Here is a 13,863-nt window from a genome sequence, read left to right as displayed (position 1 = left end):
AGGCTCGTTTACCTGAAAGCCCTTACAAAAAAACATGGATTTATATTTAGACAATTCGCTATTACCATGCGCACAATACAGACTTTGTCCTTCGGTTGCCTCATTTGCCATTATGGCTCAGAGCTTCAGTTTCCCCTCTTTCTAAAATGGGCTTCAGTTACCCCTCTTTTACGGGTATGAGGGACCTCCCTCTCTGTAACAGAAAACCCAGAGTTTCCCCGTTTTCAGGGTTTACAAACATGGAGTTTTTAACTAAACCTACCCTAGGCCTGCACAGTTCTGATATGATGACCCTTCTGACTTCATTTGTTGAGGAGTAGTTGCTCCATCTCCTCAGTCCTAACTCTTTCAACCTTGCTTTCAGGGTTTCAAGGGACATGTTAATGTTATGATGGGTTAAAAGCATGTTGAGTATCACATTATATGCATATCTTTTGTTGAAATATTCCTGTATTATTTCTGCCTCGTCTTCCTTTCTTTCCAAATCAGTTTAAAAGTTGTGATGTGACGCACCTGAGTAGTATGTAATAGAAACAGGAAGTGATGTTGCACTGTTGGGTTCTGTCCAATCAGAAACAAGAAGTGTTGTCCCTTCCTTTTCTGCAATCTGTGATGTTGTGTTCTGTGAAATGTTGTGTTTTTGACCTTCAGGGCCACAGTTATTCTGTCACATGTGAACGTATGAAACTAATTAACTGAATGGTATCTGACCTTGGGGTTGATGACCAGGTAAGTGACCACTCCATGTTCTTTCAAATAGGAGTCTCGGCTCTGCCCATTTCCAGGCTCCACTTTATAAGAGCACTTCAAATGCTCCAACGTCACCGAGGATATATGGACCCTCCTGGAGACGAGACAGGGCGGGATAAGAGGACGGATGATGAGAGGTTAAGAGGTAGCAACACTGTGCTGTCAACAGCATCAGACAAATCACTTACTTTCCAGCGTTATTACTGCAGCATCCTACCACTTTCAATTTTCAGCTTTGTTTGTTACTCTTGCAGAGTGGATGGGGATGGGAATGTGTTTTTTTTTTCAATGGGCATATTTTCCAGATACCTTTCAGCAGACAAGATGAGGCAAACCATTAGCAGCCCAGTGAGAAAACATGCTGCCACTTTGGGCGCTTATTTTCAGTGTGAAATACACATAAGCCCCAGAAATCAATTTCCCCATGTTCATTACAGGAAGGCAGGACTAATGGCCACTTAACAGATGTGGAGATGATTGGTCAAAAAGGGTGGCTATAATTGTCCAAAATGATTCTGATGGGTAAGAATAAGACTGCTAGACAATACACGTCTGTGCTTCCAGACTAGAAAAAGGTAGGTAAGTGAAAATGGCACACTTAATCATGCAGTAGCCTGCACTTATTTTTAGCTGAGCTCGTTATTACAATGCCTTTGTATTCTTCCCTTGATAAATGTCATCACATTTTGAGTTCAGGGGATTGTTTACACAGTTTTGAAACTCTGAGTCTAGTGTGACACTTTTTAGTTTCTATGATATTCTCTGATAATCTGGCAAATTTAACACCACAGAGATTAAAAGAGCAATCAAAACAAAGTAATGAGTGTTATCCTTTAAGGGTGAAAAAGCCACATAACAGCCTCCTTAAGAGAACACTCCACTTAAACTGGATGATGACACCATGCTGCTGGCCATTGAGACTAGCTCATCAAGCTTCAGGCCACATGAAGCAGCAGTGGAGCAGATGGTAATTTGCTCACTATGTAGAGAGCAACTCAAGATTAATCACTGTTAGAGAGAAGTGTCAGTCAAATTCCAAAACACTGTTTCTTCTCTGATTTACCAACTAAATCCTGCAACTCTGGAGATCAGGCTTATAGTAAGTGTAACACACACAAGGTACATAATCTGAAGTATTCATATCCAGCAAACATCTTTAAAGTAGAGATAAATCTTACCCAGGCACACCTCCTGCCTCCATATGATTGGCTAGTGTCACATCATGTGACCACACATCATACTGCCACTTCCTGAGCCCGATCACTCCACAAAGGACATTCCCGGAGTGAACTCCTACTCGCATGTTTATATCAACTCCAGTGGCATCTCGGACCTTCCTGTCGGGAGCAAAAAGCAGAGGAAATGGTTCTCAGAGGAAGAGTTCAGCCATTGGGAGAAAAGACTCTTTCACAGACAGAGCTGTAAGAGTTTAAATCTTTCAAATTGACAGGCTAAGGCAGCACATTAATAGTTGTTGGTTTAGCCTAACTTGAGTCACGCACCCATTTAGTGTCGCCCCGGGTTCAAACCCAGCCCCATTTCATTCCCCTACTCTCTCTCCTCGTTTCCTGCTCTATCCTCTCTCCTATCCTCTCTAAATAAATGTGTAGAAGAAGAAAAAATATAACTTAAAACAAACGTACCCACTAATGTGTTGAAACATTGAGTTTTAAAATAATCATATTAGGTTACCCGTTTATAGACTGTCAAGACCCATGCTGTCAGCAGCCAGGATTACATTTTCTGACTCGTGCCAAAATGATTCAGTGTTTTCTCAGGAACGTATCTCTTGTCAGGTTAGAAAATCCTCCAAAGCTGCATTTAAATACAGGCACTGGTGCATTATGTCAGAGATGAGTGCTGGTGACTGGTGTCTTTTATCAAAGACTGACTAAAGGTTAATGGCATCAAGCAAACATACTGATCTATAAAATTGATGTGTGTGTTCATGGATGAATGATAGACAGAGAGCAGAGAGCAAAGAGGGGAACTGGGAAGGAATATTTGTTTGGACCTTCTATTTGTGCAGTTGGGAGGCTTATCATATTAAACTCACATTGTGTTTACTCCAGAGCTCAAACAGAGCTGTAATCAACCCTGGCATTCCTTCTGGTTTATCTGTTTGACCGGCATGTGTTTGTTTGTTTGTGTTTGTGTGTGTTTGTGAGAGAGAGAAAGAGGAAGAGGAGTTTTACTTGATGGCCTCACACATATCCAAGCCCATCTTCACGCAGTTCCTGGCGTGGTGAGGCAGCGACTCAGGCAGACCGGAGACGCAGTAGTAACAGTCTCCCAGAATCTTGATTCTCATGCACTCATTTTCCTTGAAGAGAGGGAAAGTAAAGGTTAGGGTGACATGAATTAGAATACTCTGTGATCAAACTAAATCAACTGTCTAACTTGATTCATATTTCAGTAAGGGTTGATTTTTTATTTTATGAATTTGTCATGCTCTCTCTCATCTGAACACAAACCTCACACACACATCCATCAAGTCCAAAATCATACACCCACACACATAACCCATTAGCTCTCATTCCACATGTGGGATGTGTAACAGCTCATCGTTGCTTCAGGTTTATATAACGGAGGCTTCGTCAGGCAGGAGGACAGAACTGCTGGCTACAAAGCAGAGAGCGGCCTGACTCAACTGTTTGGACCCGAAAGCAGAGGGCCCATGAGACTCAGAGATACACTCTGACCAGCCCACACTGCAGCCAGTTCAGCTCACCCAGGGCTCTGACAAAGTACAATAACGAGGCCGTCACTGGCCGCAGGACAGAGAAGACATTCATTTCAAGGCCCCCGCTATGAATGATTGACAGCACCAGACAGAATCCGTTTGCTAAACTTGGTTCTTTTATTGTGTGCACAGAGCTCTATCTTAATACTTAATACTTTTTTTTCACTCATGGTGAGTGGTTGGGTGAAGCAAAATTTGTATCAAACAACTGTGTTTACTCTTTTTATATCATAAAGACAACAGAAACTACCCAAGAAACCATACATTCTGCCAGGGTATTTAAACTTATAAGCACAACTGTATAACAAAATTCAAGATAGTAATAATGGATTGCTTTTGAAACTAAAGTACATGTATGACGTATTATTTTTTAAAGTAACCCATTACAGTAACATCTGAGAGTCAGCCCTCCAACCACAACCCTTCACTCGAAGTGATTTCGATCACTGATAAGATAAGAGATGAGAAGAAGAGAGAGGAGAGTGAAAGGAAGAAAATGAAAAAGAAAAAGAAAATGGAGAAAAGGAAAGAATAGAAATAAAAAAAGGAAAGGGAAATGAAAAAAGAAAAAAAAGAAAGAAAAATAGGAAAAGAAAAATAAAGTAGAATAATGAGAGAAAAGAAAAGAGAAGACTAGAAAAAATAAGGAAAACGAGGAAAAGAAAATGACAGAAAAAAGAAAGAAAAATTAAGAAGAGAAGAAAAGAAAGAAGAAAGAAAATAAATAATAAAAGAATAAAGAAAGAGAGACGAAAAAAGAAAGAAAGAAAGAAAGAAAGAAAGGAGAAAAAAGAAAAGATATTAAAAAAGAAAAGAGTCGAAAAAAGGGATGAAAACAAAGGACAAGAAATGAAAAGAAAAGACGTAATGTATTTGTTTGTTGCAGCAAAATAGGACATAATGCAATAGGATTAAGAGTCATAACTTAAATATTGTAAAACAAAACAAAAAAAATTAAAGTCAAACAAAAAAAAAATTCATAAAATATATAAGAGGTTTATAGAAATGGTAAACAAAGGTATAAATAATAAATTATATTACAGGGCAGTAACAACACGCTATATAGAAGTAACAGGATAAAGTGATGGTCCTGTGTGTGACATTGAACAAGTTCACCCCTGTGTGATAAAAATTGTGATAAGATTTAAAATAGACAATAACATAAGGTGCAGTGTAACTTGAACAGGGAAAAGTTCCTGAGAATTGCTGCAACAGACTGCCAACCTCTCAGTCAGAAGTTGGGTAAGGTACTCTATTCATTACATATTAATTTTGTATTTCTTTTTTGGGGGGTTAGGGGTGGGGATATGGGGTCATTTTATTTGTTTCTATTTTGAGCAGTTGTGGTTGTTTACTCTTTCATGTTTAAATGTGTGATGACATGAATGAGTGATGATGAAAAGTGGTAAATTGTCTGTGCGCTTGTCTTGCTTACCTTTGCAATCTGATCAAACTTGCCGAAGAGCTCATTCAACATATGCACAAGTTCACCTGGAGAGCAGTCACTGGCCAGCCTGGTGAAGCCCACAATGTCGGCGTACAGAATGCTGCAAAAGAAACAAAATATCAGTCATTAAAAAATGTATTTCTCATAACTGAATAATCAAACCAAGAAGTCAATGCATCCTTTAGTTGTTATTTGCACTATGAAAGGAGAGGAAAAAGTGCTACTAGTGCAGTAACATGGATACAGAGAGCTGTCTCAGATGTTATACTACTTTAGCTCAGAGTTAGTCATTCCTCCATCAGAGGGTTGATCTCAGCTCTCACAGTCCACACATTGAAGTGTCGATGGGCACTGAACCCCAAATTTCTCCTGGTGGCAATACCAGCAGTGTGTGTAAATGTGCATGAGCCGGTGTAGATATGGTGCCCTTTGCCGTCTGTGTATGAATGAAGTGAGAATAGGGTGATTGTAACGTGTGATGTCAAAACACTTTGAGTGGTTGGGTGGAATAAAAAGCACTACATAAGAACAAGTCTATTTACCAATTCAATATTTTTGATGTAATCTACATGCTACGAGTTAAAATAAAGCAGTTTAACAGACTCATCTTTTCTATTAAAAAGGTCAGTATTCTTGGAATAATATTTCAATAAGAATTGAAACATATTACACTAACCTGTTTCTTATTATAACCAACATGTATTGGTTAGTATTAAGAAACAACTTTTTGTTTTAATGTATTGGAAATGCATAATCTGGGGAGGTTAAATTAAAATCATATCTTCTGTCATTTATGCAAACTGTTAGATGGAATAACATGCCACCGTTCTTCAGTGATAAACTAGAAACATTCTGGTTTATATCCCAGGTTTATGACACTTCAAGTGAGTACTGGTCATCTGCTCAAACCAAGTCCAAGAACTAATCATATGATAAGGGCGGTTCTTTTAAGAGGTTTGTCTCCCTTTGATCTGCTCCAAAAAACTGATTATCTTTTAAAAAGACGCTAAAACACATGCTGATAAATTTCTCCTAGACATTATTATGTGATCAATGCTTTGAAACTTTTTGTTTTACTGATATTTGGTGCCACATGTTTGTGACTATTTTGTTTTTGTCTATTATTTTGTGTTTAATTAGTGCCTTCGCCGACCTTGTCGGTGCTCAGGCCATCTTGAAACCCAAGAGATTATTCTTATTATTTGTTTGTTTGTTTGTTTGTTTCTTTCTTTCTTTCTCTCGAATTTTGAATCCCATATTTGCTTGCCTTAATGCGGCCCAAAAGTCCCCAAAAGTTGCACATGCACCAGGCCACATCACCACCGCTCATGGTTTAAATTTCTTTGTAGCTCTCACCTGCTCCGCTTGTTGCTAATATTGCTGGAAAGGATCCAACATATAAATGTCTGTAGCCTCCCAATTTAGCATTCTAACAGAAACTAGCGTTTTAGCCACATTGTTTTGATGCTAACGGAAGCTAACGGTGATGTGTGATCAGTTTGTCTCTGGTGTTGCTCATTTTAGTTAAAGTTAATAACCATTGTCAAGGGGTTGTCAAGGGGTTCTGATCATTCAGAATCAAGCATCTTACACAACCGGAAGATCAGTAAGAAAGCTGGGTAATTATAAAGAATTAAAAATAAAGAATTTATTACGGTAGAAGAGCTTCCCTCTCTTTTCAACACGGACTGTAATTATAAGGCGCTTTCTCTCGTCCTCTGACCACACAAAGCACTATTACATTCCATGTCATACACACCCATTCATTCACTGATGCAGAGACTGCTATGCAAAGCACCAATCAGTATTAACTAATCCCATTCACACGCCTCTGGCACAGTTTGGGGTCAAGTGTTATGCTTCAGGAAACTTCAGCATATGGACTTCAGGACCTTTGAATGAACCTCCAACCCTCCATACGAGAGACAACTGACTGAATCACTGAGCCACAGCAGCCCCTAACTCTCTTCTGTGGGAGGATTCAACAGTCTTTGAGAGTCACATCTATGATCTGGAACATAATGATCATGTAAGCTAGACCATGGGTTAGTTTTTGAGGTATAGTATTGACACAAGCACATACAGACGAGATCAGCTTAAAGCCCTCCTCAGCGGTACACAATGACAATGTGTACAACAGGAACATAGAGGACATTATTGAGAAGCTCTTATGTTTAGCTTGACGTTCTTTCATTGAACCTCACCAATATAGAAGAGGGAATTATCTACAACATGGGACATAGGCTCCTCTTCATCTGGCAAAGTGACCTCAAACCACAATGCAAGTGGATTAACTCTGAATTTAATTTGCCCCTGACAATGAAAAGTGACTAGAAGGGATGATAGGAAAATAAAGAAGAAGAGAGTATGAAATAAAAGCAGCTGACAGAGGGTCATAGGAGCATAATGTATAGGAGCCACCTGAATGTAAGAGTAAGACGAGATAAGGGAGAACAAAAGAAAACAAGAGCCAGGGTTGAGGAGGAGGATGAGAGTGTATTGGGGAATTCAAGCCCTGAGATAAGAGCAGAAAATAACAACCTTTGAGATGTGGAGGCACAGATATAGGAGAAGGAGCCTTACCTGACATTAGTGTGCCGCTGCACATAGAGGTTATGGAAGTTGTTGGTGCTCTCAGTGCGACCAAAGTTGGGTCCCTGCAGCCGCTGGATGATCTCAGCCTTCATCACTCTGGCTATGTGGGCGGGCAGTAAGGATAACAGCAAACGCTCCTGGAGACAAGGGGTGGGTAGGGATGAAGGCCAGACGTGACACAGTCAAGCAACAGGATGGGAAAAGGGTTTCCAGGACTGTCCCACCTTACGAAAGCAGCTTCTAGCTATTGTTTAACCCTAGAACACTATTGCTAAAATTAGTAACACAATCATAAACGCCGGATGTTTTTTACCTGATACAATATACCCAATAAAAAGCACTCGTCATCAAAATATATCAAAATATGACAATACATGACAAATTACAGTAGTGTTCTTTTATTTTCAACTGTGCCATGTCTAACTAAATGAAAAAAGTGTATCATTGGGGGAATCTATAAAAATGCTCCAAAATTACTGAAAAGTTTGGAATTCAGGACCAAAAATTCCTAAAACAAAAAAAAGTGAAACTAGAAACTTGGTGTTTGGTCCACCCATTCCTGGGACATTTGAGACTTCCCTGGTGAAGAAACAGTCTCCTTGACACAAAAACAGCTGCAGGAGAGAGAAACAAAAAAACACTATTGCCTTGTGAAAATCACCCGAACACGTGCTTGTAGGAAAAAGCGGGTTTTGGAGTAGGGAAACACCCATGCCTTCAAAGACGTCAAAGACGATGCTGAAGCTACCCAGGGATCTATGACACTCACACAAATGCAACATAATGAAGACCATGTAAATTTGTTTGCTAGGTTGAAAATCACCCAGCGATAGTGTTCTAGGGTTAAGAACATCCACGTCACTTCAAACTAACTAGAAACTGTTGAACCATTTTTTCTGCTATAAAGTAACGAATCATGAAGTCAATTCATTCAATAAATATTGTCAATATAGCATCTGAAAGACTATGTCTCTCATGGCTCAAGCCCCGGGGTATAGTCTACTGAGAGCTGTAGATAACGTGCATTAGTTAAACAGTACAGAACAGGACAGGACAGGACAGAAAAACGCTAACAGGAAGGTATCATGTGTTCTTTTTGATTATACGCATAAAAAGCCACCAGTGATATAAGATCAATTACCTGTAGCTGTTGTTGTTGAGTAACCATGTGAGTTGTGGGTTTTTTGCTTTGATCTGGCACCATGCACATCAGATGGATGGTTGTTTGAGGGTGATTTTATGGTGCATGCATGAAAGTCTGTGCATGTGTGGGTGAATTTGTTTGTGTGTGCATATTAGAGAAAGTGAACAGCAGCTGCCTTAGGGGTGTGACTCATAAATGCATCTCACAGCAGAGAGGGTCATTATATTGTTCACACACCGCAAGCTCATTTCCTAAAACACAACAGCAAGTTAAATGGAGAGATGGGTTTGGGGAGAAGTGTGGGTGTGTGTGTGTGTGTGTGTGTGTGTGTGTGTGTGTGTGTGTGTGGGGGGGGGGGGGGGGGGGGGGGGGGGTAGACTAAAAATAGAAACCCACACCAACCGTACTTATTTACTTATTCATAACTGAAGCAATATGGACACTCTACAGTGAGCGTGAGGGTGTTATAGCCTGAGGAGATTTGGCTTTAAAAATGAAGGCTTTAATTAATGAACAGTAGTGATTTGTACTCAGCTACTGAGTGAGATTTGGCTTTTGATTAGTCATATACTGGCATTTGCACGGATCCTCTTACAGACAAGACCCACAAACGCAGATGTACACATTGGGTGCATCTGAAAGCTCTAAACCGCAGTCTCCTCGCTCCTCAGGATGGATTATGTTATATCTGATGGTCCTTGTCAGATTCACTGTCTAACGAAATAGAGTAATAGAGTCTAATATCATAGATAGAATATATATTAATGGTCAGTTATTTCCCCTGTTAGTTTCCCTGTTTGTTCTCGTTTTCTTCATGAAGAGAATAAACGTCTGTCAGTAAAGTTTGTCTGTTAGTAAAAACACTTGTTATATTTCCTGTCAGGTTAATAAAGTTTCATATGAGGCTGATCATTAATGAGGACGAGGTTTGAAAAGAGTTGCATGGTTTCTATTTTCCCTTAAAGTAATAAATAATTTAATAATGAGGCATTTTACCGGTGAATCGATCTGTGATGCTTCAGGACAGAATAAACAGAGAGCTGATTCTCTTCATGTGCAAGTGTTTGTCAAACATGTAAACACAGAGACAGAGCTCTGTTACTGTTTATATTTATCAGAGTTATTACAGTGAACATGTGTGCAGACTTATGTTGACAGCTGTTAAAGCCGTCATCACAAACCGGCGTCGCTTCACGTGACGCTCCGGAGGAAAGGACGTCTCATTTTCTAAATACCAATGTCCTCGTTCCTCTCTCCTCTGGTTTCATTTCCTCGCATCTCTTGTGGGCGGGACTAAGACGCGAGGAAACGACGTGAGTAAATGATGCGAGGATGGACGTTTAGAGCTTTGAGATGCACCCATTGATGTTTAAGTTGTTTTTCATCACTTACTAAGAAAATTCTAAGAAATGTGAAATTCATTAATAAATCACAGCTGATCCCTTCAGAGTGGTGTGGAAGACTAAATCATAATGTCTAATTTCATGTGTAGTTTCCCAGTCAGACAGCAGGGCTAAGCAAATGTCAGAGCATAAAGCTTTTTAAGCATGATGGACTTAAAACTCCAAATTCAAGAAAAAGCTGAACTCCGAAAAAAATGGGTAATTCATTTTAAAAGTTAGAAATCATTTGAGCCTTTACAATATCTGCTACTGCCAAAATATGCTTAGGAGCAGCAAATACAAAGGCATGGTTCATGGAAATGTTATTAACTTTGTTGAATTTTATTGGAAATGAAGTCACTTTTGCCCTTATGACAGACAAAGAAAAATACTGAGGTACAAAACTTCATCATCATAACTATTTCAGTTCTGTCTCAAGGAAGCTGAATGTTCAGATCATATTACACAGCAATGAATCTCATAGTTACCTGTCCTTTTTTGTACTGGTACTGTACGTGATGCGTCAGTACCAAAAGTCTTGATAAGCTCATGGACAAGCAGTGCTCCTATCAGTATTTATCGTTGTCGAACTGTTTTGTTCTATGTTTTTATTTAATCCTTAGTTTTAATGCTGCTGGCATTTGTCTCTAAGTGATGGCACAGCCTGGTGTCTGTCCCTTTAAGAGGTTGGCCTGATGGGTTTGTGTGTGTGTGTGTGTGTGTGTGTGTGTGGTTGTCCATGTTCCAGAGAAAGTGCTCATAGTGTATACTTTGCACATGTCTAAGTAAAGACCTGGTTTGGTAAATATACTACCAGCATTAAATGAGCCAAGTAGCTCCCCCGTAATATGGACATTAAACATGGGGCACTAAGAGAGGTAATACGTTGTGGCGGCATGCTTGAGAACATCTAGTAATTGTATATAATGGCAGACAGAGAGATGCATTCGAAAGTTTGGCTCACATTACCAAATTGAACTCTGGAGCATCTTTGAGCAATTTATGTTTAAATGTATCAGCAACCTATTCTATAAATCTGAAGTAGACTGGTAAAGCAAAGCAACCAAAGTAATTCTGTTACTTGTGTTACATCTTCCGGGCAGTGCGACCTCTGGGTCCTGGTGGCTCTGAAAACAACGGTACCAATTGGACTAAAATGAAGATAAAGTGAATGGTTTCTATGAATAAGTCTGCAGTCTTTCAGTCACTGTCTTGAGCTAGCTTCAGTCGATAGCACTTATAATTTATGTTTTAATTGAAGCTAGAGGAAACATCAGTCAAGTTTCAGCCTCCATCTGTTATTTGCACTGAATAATGGAGGGTAGTATCGATAAGTATCAAAATCAATGAGCAGCATCAATATTAAGAAGTAGTACAGGTATTGATGCCGATATTGATCAAATCCTAATGGTAACCATCCCAAGTGAGCAATAAATAGTCAGGGACTTAAAGAGCCAAAGAAGGGACATCATTAAGGGATATTTGTCCCTGTTCGTTTTGACAGAGCATGAGTCAATAAAGAAACTCCATCAGCCAGTACGTGAGGGACAGACTCTCCATGTATAAGACCTGTTCTGCTTTTCTGTGCCAAGCAAATAATTAAGTAGTTGTCTTTGATATACAGAGATATTTGGTTATGTTGATGTGATGTATAGTAAATAAAAGGTAAAAGATTAACTGTCAATTTTGTTTGTTACTTTTTGAGACAAAATATGAGACATGTTTATTCTGCATGTAGCGTGTGTGTGTGTGTGTGTGTGTGTGTGTGTGTGTGTGTGTGTGTGTGTGTGTGTGTGTGTGTGTGTGTGTGTGTGTGTGTGTGTTTACCTGCTGATGCTTCTCAAACTCAAGTTTAATAGGGGACTTGATACAGTTGCAGGTGTCTTGGTAGGTCTGTTTTAGAGCGAGGTCCATCAGATGTTTGTGGTACGCCCCAGCCAGGTTGCCGCAGGTAAAGATGATCACATTAGCTAAGATCTGCCATCACATGCACACATATACAAACAGAGAAAAGGACATTAGTATTGTCAGCAGGTGACGCATGTTCCAGATACGCCTGAACATGTCATTTTCCTGTTATCTGCCTTCCTCTCCTTATGCCGAGATTATTGCCTCATAAAAGCAAGAGCACACACTTCGATCGTCCTTTTTCACCACTATGTCAACCTCAAGCTCTTTCAAATATGGCCTTACATATCAATAGGCTGGCCTTGTTGCTGTATTCAAGAGAGAGTAGTGTGGCACTCATTTTCAGCCCAGGAGTTTCCTGGCTCCAACTAGCATACTTAAGTTTTAAACCTTTAACTAGAGATGTACAGCTTAAGCCTAACTATTATGCAAGTCAAAAGTAAAACAATACTATTCTCTACAACCTCGTCATTCATAGTGTATTTTATCTCATAGGTATAAGCTCATTATTTTTTTATGGTAAGATAAACAGTATACAGATAGTTTAATTTCACATTCTTTTCATCCCATTCCTTTTCAGTTGTGGATTTAGTGTCTTCATAATATATACAAAACTATTCTACGATCAATGAGTTAAGAAACGCTTTAGGTCTGAATAGCTCATTTCTCTATAGACACATTAATTTATTTATAACTTTGTATTTTTGAAGATACTAAACTTACCAGTTTTGCCTAAATAAGGGCATGGCTGTAGCTGTTAGCGAAAAGGCTAAAGGCCCGCCTCTTTACCTCACACTAGCTCAGACAAAGCTAGGTTGTGTTCAGCATTTCTAATATGGCAGCTGCCAACTATTGGCTTCAAAACAGCGCTCAGGAATGTATGGGTGACGTCACAGATACTACCTCCATTTATTGTACAGTCTATGCTCTCCCTCTATCCCACTTTCTCGACCAATCCAGTCCCGACAGACAGATGGTTGTTTACTAGTTTTCTCTCTCTCTAGTTGCCAGTTTGATTTATATACTGTAGCCCTAAACCATTCTGTTTTTGTGGGTACTTTACATATAGAACAGGTCTGGACTACTCTTTATATCATCAACATTGACTGAATCCGACCTGCTCACACTGGAGTTGTTGGCTCATGGCTTGTGTTTATGTTAGTTGCTCTACCTCTCTCTCACTGTTAGCAGCAAACTGGTTGAGGGGCTGCTGTTCATGGGCTACATGGCAGTGTGTCACATTTAGTTCTTATTGTAACATACTATTTGCACATAAATGGAACTAGGCTACATAACACCACACAACTTGATTCTGAACTTTAAACCATTGTTTGCACATTATATGGTCTGTTTTGTGGCGCACATCTGGCATCTTGACTTTGCACTGCTAGCTTACCCATGTCATCTCCTTCTGGCACATTTACAGCTACTAATTGGTTTTGGTGCATTTGGTCTCACCAGCTTCTGAAGCTTGTTGTTTTTTTTAATCTGGCATTTTTTGTGCAACATTTGCTTTTTGTAAGAAGCCTATCTTTTGCATTGCCTCTTGACTTTCTTGAGGCAAAGGGATCAATCAATGTCAAGGGGCCAATGTAATTACAGAACCAGTGTTAAGCTTGTGTTTCCAGTCTAACAAGGACTTCCTCGACCAAGCTTAGTGATTGGCTGTTGTAGAACCTTACATTTTATCAGTGAAACATGACTCAAAAAATTAGACATCGTACCCATCCCATACAAGTGCAGCATGTATGATGTATTTAATGTCACCGTACACCAGCCCTCAGCCCTACAACCAGCTGGGCCCACCAGGTATTTTCCTGGTTACCCTGATTAGCCACTCCGGGCCTGATTCAATGGTGATGAGCATCTTTGACCATGTTTTATTGTTGGTTTG

The 13,863-nt window shown here is 39.6% G+C and overlaps 1 protein-coding gene across 5 annotated transcripts in view; it reads right to left on the bottom strand.

The window, feature by feature from the left end:
• adcy2b (adenylate cyclase 2b (brain)) overlaps positions 1–13,863 on the bottom strand; it is a 68,137-nt gene that overhangs the window by 30,994 nt on the left and 23,280 nt on the right. For all 5 annotated transcript variants that reach the window (XM_034705622.1, XM_034705619.1, XM_034705620.1 and 2 more), the window contains 6 exons: positions 11,889–12,038; positions 7,524–7,672; positions 4,929–5,040; positions 2,946–3,073; positions 1,929–2,087; positions 712–844 (listed from right to left, as the gene is read on the bottom strand). In XM_034705622.1, coding sequence (XP_034561513.1) covers positions 712–844; positions 1,929–2,087; positions 2,946–3,073; positions 4,929–5,040; positions 7,524–7,672; positions 11,889–12,038 — 831 coding nt within the window. The remainder of the gene's footprint in view (positions 1–711; positions 845–1,928; positions 2,088–2,945; positions 3,074–4,928; positions 5,041–7,523; positions 7,673–11,888; positions 12,039–13,863) is intronic.

The sequence above is a fragment of the Notolabrus celidotus genome, chromosome 16 (genome assembly GCF_009762535.1).
Source record: "Notolabrus celidotus isolate fNotCel1 chromosome 16, fNotCel1.pri, whole genome shotgun sequence".
Classification (NCBI taxonomy): domain Eukaryota; kingdom Metazoa; phylum Chordata; class Actinopteri; order Labriformes; family Labridae; genus Notolabrus; species Notolabrus celidotus.
This window is presented reverse-complemented; position numbering and strand designations above follow the sequence as displayed.